Raw genomic sequence first — 10,902 nt, 5'->3', positions numbered from 1 at the left:
TCTATTCCTATGATCCGTGTTTTGTATCCTTCCATTAGATGCTTCCCTCAAAGCTACTATACGTACTCACGAGTCCTGTTTCCCCTTTCTCTCCTGTTCATCTGCTTCAATAATAGCTAGCAGTTTTATTTGCTCTAGTCTCCTTCCATTAAGTCGCTGAATTCTGTTAAAGGGGATTTAATTTTTCTTTTCATACCTGCAAGTTCAAGCAGTTGGGGTCTTGACAGCAGTGATTAATCAGTAGGGGGTACAATTGTTAGTGTATCAGCAGTAAACTCAACTGCTTAAAACTTGAATACCTACTAGGCTTTGCAGAGGAAAAGGTTCAGGAACAGGCATCTCGGCTGTTGTCCAAAGTGTGTTTATTGTGTATACCCTCTTCTCATCCCTGTGAACTAAAGGATGAGGAATGGGAGTGGTCTCTGCCTCTCCACCGTGCAGGGTCAGGACAGTAGAGTGAAAGATGAGAAACAAAAATGAACAACCTAAGTCTCAAGCAAAGATAAAAGGGGCCTTTGTGAGGTGCGAGTAGGCATGGGTTTTAGTTATTCTCCTCCCCTCAGGGTATGTCTTAATACTTGCATTCTGGAAAGTAATATTCTGAATTGACTTGAGCTGGGTAGTTTTTTGTTTTTTAAGATTTATTTGGGAGGGAGAGAGCCTCTGTGAAGAGGGGGGAGGGGCAGAGGGAGGGGGGAAGTGAATCTCAAGCAGACTCCCTGCTGAGTACAGAGCTCCAAGCCTCCTCAGATCACGACCTTAAGCTGAAATCAAGAGTCAGATGCTTAACCGACTGAGCCACCGAGGCGCCCGGAGAGCTGGTTTTAAGAAATTAAAGTCTTAATGTTAACTCTCTCTGCAATCAAAAAAGGGGCTTCTCCTTCCATTTTGTGTAAGATTCCATCCAAGTCACCTTAAACTTCCAAAAATTGTTATGGTACACTCTTTTAATAATGTTTCTTTTTCTTTTTTTTTTTAAGATTTTATTTGTTTGACAGAGAGACAGCGAGAGAGAGGGAACATAAGCAGGGGGAATGGAAGAGGGAGAGGCAGGCTTCCTGCGAAACAGGGAGCCCGATGTGGGGCCCGATCCCAGGACCCTGGGATCATGACCTGAGCCGAAGGCAGATGCTTAATGACTGAGCCACCCAGGTGCCCCAAAGTCAATAGTATAGGAAACTGGCCGATTTCCCTCAGTCTTTTTAATCTACTATTTGGTTGATTTATGGCATTGAAAACTTTACTTGAATGGGGTTTTAATAATGTGTGAATTTTGAGTTCTGACTTTTTTTTGGCATGCATATACCCATCTTATTACCCTTTATATTAAATTGTTGTGGAGTACTCATAGTTTACTTAATAACCATATTTATGGTCTTGATTACTGTGATTCTCAAAAGAATTCTTCAGTAAATGAGTCTTTATTTTTTTTTATATTTCAGATGATATATATATTTTAAAGATTTTTGAGTTTGGGGGAGTCTAGCAGAGCTGCAAGAACAAAAATTACCCTTCAGGAAAATAAAATAAAACAACGTATCCGCAATGTCCATTGTAGAGTCAGAAATTGCTAGACTTGCAAAGAAACAGGAAAATAGCCCCCATAGGGAAAGAATTCAGTTGATAGAAACTGACCAGGAGATGGCTCAGGTATTAGATTTAAAATGCAAAGACATGTCAGCAGTTATGCTGATGAAGTTTAAGGGCTTGATGGAAAATCTGGACTTAATGGTTGAAGAGATAAGGGAATCCCTTAAAAAGGACCTAAAAGAAATTTTAGGAGTAGAAAGTAAAATACCTGAAGTGAAAAATATAAACAACTCCAGTACCAAAAAGGAGTGGCCACAAATAAAAGGTTTAGCCACACAAAAAACAGGGTTGGTAGAGAAAATAGAAGGAGCAAACTCTGAAATAGTTGAAGATACTGAAAATTTGACTTTTAAAAGAAAAGAAGTAAGTGAGCTGAGTAGCAAATTAGACAAAGCTGAAGAGTACAGTATGAACCAAGGTAAGGAATTGTCCCGTGATGAATCAAAAAATGACAAAGTCATGGAAAGTGTGGAAGAAGCCATGAGCAATGTAGACAACACTTGGGGAGATCGTAGTATCCATACAGAAGTAACACGAGAGAACCGAGAGATTGGAGAGGATGAACCGGTCAGAGAAAAAAGAGAGGAAAAAATCCCTCAGAATTTAAAGAATAAAGAGAAAATTCTAAAAACCTCCAGAGAAGATGAAGGAGCAGTACTTACGTTGGTGGCAGACTTTTCATCAGCAACACTGGACATTAGTAAGCAATGGAGTAACGTCTTCAACATTCTGAGGGAAAATGATTTTGAACCTAAAGTTCTATGCCAGGTTAAATTAACGTTTAAGTGTGAGGGTGAAGTAAGGACCTTTTCAGATATGCAAAGTCTCAGCAATTTTATTAGCCAAAAACCATTTTTGAACGAATTACTGAAAGATGTACTCCCACAAAAGGAAAAAATAAAGAGAGGAAGAAGGTACGGGATTCAAGAAAAAGTGGTAAGTAGACCTGTGGAGCTCATGTACAGAGAATAAGTAGTAGTTGATAAAGTTATTCCAAAGGTTAAACAAGTTTTAAAAAACAATTTCTTAAAAGTAAAAGCATGACATTAAAAGTAATAACTTAATGGCTTTTTTTCTTTTAATGGTTGGTGTTGGAAGCTTGGAAGAGATTGTACATTTCATTACAGACAGTAAAAGGAAAAATGTCCTAGGGTAAACACTAGGATAGTAGCTTTTAAATCATTAAAAGGAAAAATAGAAATAAACAAATGAGTAAATTCAATTAAAAGCCCTCATGCAGTAGGATGATGAAAAAAATCATCAAGTACAATAAGTATGTTCAACTTTGAATTTATAAAGCAGTCCTGGTCAGTCTTCATTAGCAGTCAGGGAAATGCAAATAAACCTATTTTACTAAAGCCTATTCGAGTGTTCATTAATGTTAATATCTAGCTGTTATCCATTCCATGTATGGATTTTTGTTTTTACATCATATTAGATTATCTTTCTGTTTCTTACATCATACTAGATTATGTTCCCATGTATTTGATTTCATTGAAAACACTTCCGGTTATTTTCTGAATATTTTTTGTGATTCCAATCCTAAAAGATAATTCCTGTGGTATATTGTAGAGATTCTCTGTCTCTTCTTGGATGTGTGTATATTTCTTACTTTTGTCTGTGGTGCAAGATAGTAGTCTAGTTTCATTCTTTTGCATGTGACTGTCCAGTTTTCCCAGCACCATTTACTAAAGACACTATCCCCATTCCATATTCTTGGGTCCTTTTTCAATAAATAGTTGACCATATATGCTTTGAGTTTTTTTCTGGACTTTCTATTCTGTTTATATTGATCTATGTGTGTTTTGTGAGTTCCATACAATGCCATACTGTTTTGATTACTATAGCTTTGTAATATGGTTTGAAATCAGGGTGTGATGCCTCCTGCTTTGGGTATTTGTGGTCTTTTGTGGTTCCATACAAATTTTAGGATTCTTCTATCCTGTGAAAAATGCCATTGGGATGTTGGTAGAGATTGCACTGAATCTGCAGATTGCCTTGGGTAGTATAGACATTGTAACAATATTTATTATGCCAATTCATGAATAGAATATCTCCTCAGAGGTCTGTATCGTAAGCCAGTATTTTTGATGGGTCCTCAGAAATTAACTGTTCCCTGGCGATTTACACAGATGAGGCACCCAGCCTGTCCTGGAGGGTCTGGGGAGGTGGAAGGAAAATTAGTCGCCAGCCAGCCCTAAATAGGGAATAGTCCGTAACAGAGGGAGCATTAAGTGAAAAGCTCAGAGGCAAGGACATGGTTCCAAGGAATATTATGAGCCAACTTACTATATTACAGATACGGTCTCAAGCTCAGTACCTAGGTTGTCCTATTGAACCCTCACAACTATCTGAAGTAGATGCTCTTCTAGCAAGTTGATGCACCAGTAGCAAATGTGACAGCTGGGTTTGAACAAGCAATCTTTTTTTTAAGTCTGCTCCATGCCCAAAGTGGGGCTTGAACCCATGACCCTGAGATTGAGGGTCGCAGGCTCTGCCAGCTGAGCAAGCCGGGTGCCCCTGAACAAAGTGGTCTTAAATTGAGCCTGTACTACTAACCAAAACATGCTTTCCTTTTGAGTAATGTGACTGTAGTTTGAACTGCACATGGCATCTTTAAAAAATACTAGATTTACTTTTGTTTCCTTTGGGGGAAAAGGAAATGTGAGTTTTCAGGGGGGTGGGGGGACTTTGTAGTGTTCCTGAAGTTAGAGAAGTCTCTTTATCATAGGATCCTGCATGTAATCAGATATTCACTAACACAAGTTGTTCTTGAGAGTCAGTATCGGGAATATAGAAGGAACACACTAAACATTATGACCTCATAGAAATTTGTTGCAGGTGCTACACAGATAACAGGTGTGATGGGGTTATCATAGGGGAAACTTGACTTGTTTGGGGACCTAGGCATTCAAGAACAAGTAATAAATAATTTTCTAGATATTTGGTAATTGTTAAAATATGTAGTCAAATTAAACTTATAGAGTGAAAGGATTAATTCCTTTAAAAGACACATGATACATTTTTTTTTCCTTTCAGGAAAAAACTCGACTAGATTTGAAGCATGGAGCTGAGGGGGAAGCCAGTGATGGCTTGAGTTTTCTATTTGTTAAAGAAGTAAAGGTTGCTGAGCCAGAGGTGGTGAAGAACTTAGAGATTCAGGAAGAAGAGTCTTCAGAGCTGGAAGAAGAGGGAGAAGAGGCTTCAGAGCTGGAAGAAGAGGGAGAAGAGGCTTCAGAGTTGGATGAGGAAGAAGAGGCTTCAGGGCTGGAGAAGGAGGGAGAAAAAGAGGCTTCAGTATTACGTGAGAAACAGGATTCAACCTTTCAGCGTCATTCTGAGGTAAATACACAATGTGGAGTTGAAGAAAAAAATAATGGTTTGGAGATTGTTTTAATTAAAGAGGTGGAAGATTCTGAGCCAGAGGAAGAGAAAGGTTCAGAGTGGGAAATGGAAGTAGTTTTATCGTGGGAGGAAGGAGAGGACTCTGAGGTAGAAAATGTAAAGACTGCCTCCCAGATTGAGAAAAAAGAGGCCTCAGATGGACTTAAAGAAATTGCCTATGATTATTTGGCTCAGGACTTTGAGAGGAAAAAATTGGTGAAACACCAGATGGTACAAAAAACCCAGTATAAAAAGGAAACAGCTATGCCCAGAAACCAAGGAGTTGGGACAGTCTGTCCAACCTTGCTTTTGGCCTCTCCCTCAAAATCACTAGAGATAAGTTCTGATAAGCAGAAAAGGCATTTAAGTACTCCATCAGGAATCACCAAATTTTTAAGGAAGACTGAGAAAGAGCGACACAAAACTCTGCTAACAGATGAGCAAACATCTAAAGAAACAGACTTAATACAAGAAAGTGAAGAAAACTTCAGAAGAAATGTAATTAACAACTTTAGAGAGCTACAGGAGGAGGTTGCAAATCTTAAGAATTACCTTCCAGAGGTCTTGGGAATAAAAAACTCAATAGATGTTCTGAATAGCAGAATAGACACACTTGAAGAGAGAATGGACAATCTGGAAGACCGAATTGAAGAATTCTCTAAGGATACAATGCAAATGGCCAAACAGATAATAAATAAAGAAAGGTCAAGAGACATAGAGGATAGATCCAGAAGTTCCAACATCCGTTTGATAGGAATTCCAGAAAAAGATAATAAAGAGAATGGAGCAGAGGAAATAATCAAGGAAATCATTGAAGAAAACTTTCCAGAGCTAAAGGATTCAAGTCTTGAGGTTGTCAGTGCTTACCGAATACCTAGTAAGATTGATGAGAAGAGACTCACTCCTAGACACATCTTGGTGAAATTTGGGAATTCCAGTGATAAAGAAAAAATCCTAAAGGCTTCCAGAAAAAGAGAAATAACCTACAGAGGAACAAGAATCAGAATGACCGCAGACTTATCATTAGATACTCTAGATGCTAGAAGTCAGTGGAGCAATGTCATAAAAGTTCTGCAGGCAAAAGGCTTTACACCTAGAATCCTATACCCAGCCAAATTGGCATTTGATTTTGAAGGTAAAACAAAGACATTTTTTGATACCGAAGAATTAACAAAGTTTGTTTCTTGCATACCCTCTTTGAAAGAATTACTGGAGGATATACTTTAGCAATCTAGGATGACTATAAACACGTACACACAATATATATTACCTTCCTCCCACAGCAAGAGTCAAAAAGGAAAACGAAATTAAAATGCCACATTTCTACCCAGGAGGATGGACTGTGAACAGTATACTTGGGGAGTAGGGGAAAGGAAGGTTACAGATACTACTTAGATGTTGGTGAAGTTAAAGGGTGTGTGTTAAAATTAGTGTTAATCATGGTAGCTTGTGCAAGAGTAGGCTTTCTAAACTATTGGGGAGAGGGAGGGAATCTGTCAATGTGACCATGGGGAGAGGTGGGGTGAAAGTAATAGAAAAACACAGGGAAAAAAGGTGGCAGGATAAGTTAAATAGGGAAAATATGCAAAAGTTGAACTTTTGTTACAAGAAGGTACTCAGTTTTAGATCATTTATCATGATGTGAATCTTGAATCTTTATATTAAACCTTTTTCCTTTGAATATGTTTCATTTGCTTATTTTTGTCATTACATAGTTAATCTTTACATTTTATTGCATAAAGCCATCCAATGAAGAGATCAGATCTCTTTCCTAATGTTGGACGTTAATGTATTCTCAATTGTTAGTCTAGAATAAAATAAATTGATTTGCAACATATAGATAAGAAGTGAAGAGAATGACGTAACCATTTTATGGCTTTTGCTCCCAAGGGCTTATTTAGTATATTTAATTTACAAAAACAAAAAGTGTCCTCTGCCCAGCATTTGAAATCAGCTTTTCTCAGTTCAGTCCTTAACAACTCTGACCTTCATGAACCTTGCAACTTTAAGTGCCCTGGCCTCAGTACACCTGACATTGAGCTCTAACTCTACTGTGTGACCACAGGCAGGTTACTAATGCCTCTTGAGTCTCTAGTTCCTTCATACGTAACTGGGTTCATTCCTTCCTCTCAGGTTTCTTGTAAAATTCTGCAAGATGATGTTTGTGCCCAACATAAGAATCCTCAGTAGATGGGAAATCCTGCTTCCTGGCCAGTAGATCTAAAGTAAAGCTGGTTGCCCTTCTCCCAGTTGTTGAGTTTAGTTTTAATCTCTACACTCAACATGGGGCTTGAACTTAAAACCTGCGATCAAGAGTTGCATGGTCTACCAACTGAGCCAGCCCGGTGCCCCCCAGTTGTTGATTTTAGAGTGAGTGAGCACCACAGGAGGCCATTTTCAGTTGTGTTGGGAATGGGTGGGTTAGAAAACTGAAAACATTAATCTTAGGTACTCCATTATTTTTCTATTTCTACTCTGCTGCATTTCATTGCTATGTCTGGCTTAGGCTTTTTTCCCCCCAGTTTTTCTTCTGTAAAAATACTTTTTACCTTTTGCTCTACTTAGGAAATGATATGAGGTGTTGAGAAAATAGTATAGTCCCATGTACCTCTTACCCTCTTCCCCCAATGATAACATCTTACATAACTAGAGTTAAGTTACAAGGAAGGATTCTCGGATAGATCCTTTGGAGGAAGCGTGATCTGTCACTACCTTGATTTCCGACTTCTGGTCTCCAGAATTGTGTTTTTGTTCCAAGCCACCTATTTGTCATACTTTGTTATCAGCTCCAGGAAACTTAATACAGTGTTCATGAACTGTTAGGATGCCCACGCGCTGCTTTCTTCAAGACTAATAGCCTGTTTCTGTAGATGATTATAGGAGATCAGGCAACAATTCTGCTGATGCTGATACACTTCTAGTGACCAGATTGAGAGAAAGCCTGTCCTGTAGAACCCTCCAACATGGATGCTTACATTGACATACTCCTACACAGTCTAAACCCCTTGTGGCATTTACTTGGGGATAGTGTTTAAGCTGTTTTTTTCCCAGGGTGTGGGGAGGGGTGAGAATTTCTAGCACAAAAGTAGACAGTTGGTAATATCCTTCACACCCTGCTACTTTATCAAGTCTTCAAAATCTCTTGTATTTTCCTGTTAATCTTGCCCTTATTCTCTCCCCTAGTATCCACCCACTAACACAAGTCTTGTAAGTCCTTGGATGTTTTTCTTCTAAAATGTCCTTTTGTGAGTGATTGTGTTTCTAATCTATGGGAATGGAATTATGCTTTGGACCTTATCTATTACTATTAATACTTAAAAAAAAAAAAGATAATCTATTATGCACATCTAACTCATTGTTTCTAATGAATTTGACAGTATGCATCCTTAATATTTTATCACTTTGTCTAGTGGTGGACACCTAAGCTGCTCCGTCTCCCTCTCTCCCCCCATTGTTTATGACCAACTTTATCCCTTCCCCCTTAGGGACCTGGGCAAGAGTACCTTTTGGATCCTAATGTAAGCTTATGCTTAATTCCACTCAAGATTGCCAGTTTTTTTTTCAGAGTGGTTCTAGTTCGTGAAAAGTGAAGACCACCCAGATGAGAACAAGCCCAAGGTACTCATTCAGACCTTACTATGATGGAGCCAGCCAGCGTGGCCAGTAGCAAAAACTCAAAGGCAGTTAGGAGTGGGAAAGCTTTATAGTGGAACAAAAGGAGAGGTTCCAGGTATGCTGCCATTGGAGGTTATTGGCATGGGAAGCTAACTAGAAGCAGGGCATCTCTATTTGGCAAGGAGAGAAAGAGCACAAGCAGGGGGAGTGGGAGAGGGAGAAGCAGGCTTCCTGCTGAGCAGAGAGCCCAACATGGGGCTCAATGCCAGGACTCTGGGATCATGACCTGAGCTGAAGGCAGATGCTGAACTGACTGAGCAACCCACGTGCCCCAGGAGTAGGGCATCTTATGTGATGACTTTGGGGAACATACTTGGCTTTGGTTGGCCCTGAGTTGGAAATGGGAGCAAAAACGGAATTTGGTAGTCATCGACCAAGTCTGACCATTCTAGGCCAACTGCTGCAAAGGTGGTTTGGTTTCCCAGGTTAATTGTCGAAGTTGCTGGTCAGAGTTCTGTTGTCATATATGCTTTGACTATCTATGTATTTCACTGTAGTTCCTACTTTCCTACATGCCCACTCAACTTTTTAATTTTTCCCGACATAATGGTTGTAAAATGGTATCCTGTTTTAATTTGTATATCTGTAATTCACGAAGTTGAGAAGTCGTCCATATATTTTTGTAGTCATTTAGAGTTCACCCTTTGAATTTGCTGATTCATATCTTTTGCTCTTTTATCAGTGACCAAAAAAAGCCTTTTTTTTTTTTTTTCCAGTAATCTCCACACCTAATGTGGGGCTTGAACTCAATGATTCTCAGATCAAAAGTCACATGCTCTACTGAGCTAGCCAGGCGCCCCAAAGCCTCTTTTCTTTTGATGATTTACAAGAGTTCTTTGTATAACTGGATAGTAATCCAATATTGTTTTTAGATAGTAGAAATATTTTCTCCCAGTTCATTACTCACTTTTTTTTTTTTTTAGTTTTAAGATTTATTTATTTGACCGAGACACAGCGAGAGAGGGAACACAAGCAGGGGAAGTGAGAGAGGGAGAAGTAGGCTTCCCCCAAAGCAGGGAGCCCGATGGGGCTTGATTCCAGGACCCCAGGATCAAGACCTGAGCCAAAGGCAGACACTTAATGACTGAGCCACTCAGGGGCCCCCATTACTCATTTGTTAACTTTGTCTATTCTATCCTCTTTGAACAGAAATCCTCAATATTTTATGTAATCCGACCCATAATTGTTTTTGCCTTATGGTTGGTGCTTTTAAAGTCTTTAGGAATTGCTTTCCTGCCTACAATCAAATATTCTACATGTTTTTTTAATGTTTTTCCATTTTAAAAAATTAATGTATAATTTACATATAGTAACATGTTTTATGACGTATAGTGTTGCAAGTTTTGGTAAGTGGATACAGGTATATAATCACAATCAAGATGGGAGTGCCTGGCTGGCTCAGTCGGAAGAGCTTATGATTCTTCATCTTGGGTATGTGAGTTCAAGCCTCACATTGGGTATAGAGATTACTTAAAAAGTAAAAATCTTTTTAAAAAATATAGAATTGTTCCATCAGTCTCTAAAATTACCCTTTGAGTCTGGCTTCTTTCACTTAGCATAATGCCTTTGAGATTAATCCACATTGCTTTTATCAATCATTCTTACCATTTTATCACTGAGTAGTGTGCTTTATGGATGTATCATAGTTTGTTGATCCATTTCCAAGTTGAAGAACAGTTTTTGACAATTTCCAAAAATGTTGCCATAAGCATTTCTGTATGTATTATTTTTTGTGTGAACGTAAGGTTAAGGTTTCATTTCTCTTGGATATATGTCTGCAGTGGGATTGCTGGGTTGTATGGTAAACATATATATATATACCAAGCTATTTTCCAAAGTAGCTGAACTATTTTGCATTCACCAGCAAGGTATGATGTTTCCAGTTGCTCCATACTCACATCAGCACTGGGTGTGGCTTTACATTTTAACTTTTTACATTTCATTCTCTAATCTACCCAAAATCCATTTTCATATATGGTTTTAAGTCAGGAGTGAAGTTTTATTTATTGCCAAATAGTAGGCCAGTTTTCTGACTCTATTCTGTTTCATTGATCTGTTTTTCTGAAATTTACAATTTCCACTTTTTCCAAGAAAGAACGTAATAAAATATTTCAAAGTAGTATGAGTGTTAAGGGGATTTCAGGCTATAAAAAGGGGGATTGACGGAGTCTCCTAGAATAATGGTGTAGGGGCTGTAGAAGAGGCATGAGCTCCAGTTTGTGTGTGTGTTTTTTTTAAAGATTTTATTTATTT

At 38.5% G+C, this 10,902-nt stretch overlaps 1 protein-coding gene across 1 annotated transcript; it reads left to right on the top strand.

The window, feature by feature from the left end:
• Nucleotides 1-1,530: 1,530 nt before the first annotated feature.
• L1TD1 (LINE1 type transposase domain containing 1) lies at nucleotides 1,531-6,438 on the top strand (the record flags this gene model as incomplete). Its single annotated transcript, XM_036091358.2, has 2 exons — nucleotides 1,531-2,526; nucleotides 4,630-6,438. Coding segments are annotated over 2 exons (2,568 nt in total), but the record flags the coding sequence as incomplete, so codon positions are not given.
• Between the last annotated feature and the right edge of the window lie 4,464 nt (nucleotides 6,439-10,902).

This window comes from Halichoerus grypus, chromosome 5 (genome assembly GCF_964656455.1).
Source record: "Halichoerus grypus chromosome 5, mHalGry1.hap1.1, whole genome shotgun sequence".
NCBI classification, from domain to species: domain Eukaryota; kingdom Metazoa; phylum Chordata; class Mammalia; order Carnivora; family Phocidae; genus Halichoerus; species Halichoerus grypus.
The sequence above is the reverse complement of the archived record's forward strand: the minus strand, read 5'-3'. Positions and strand labels throughout refer to the sequence as shown.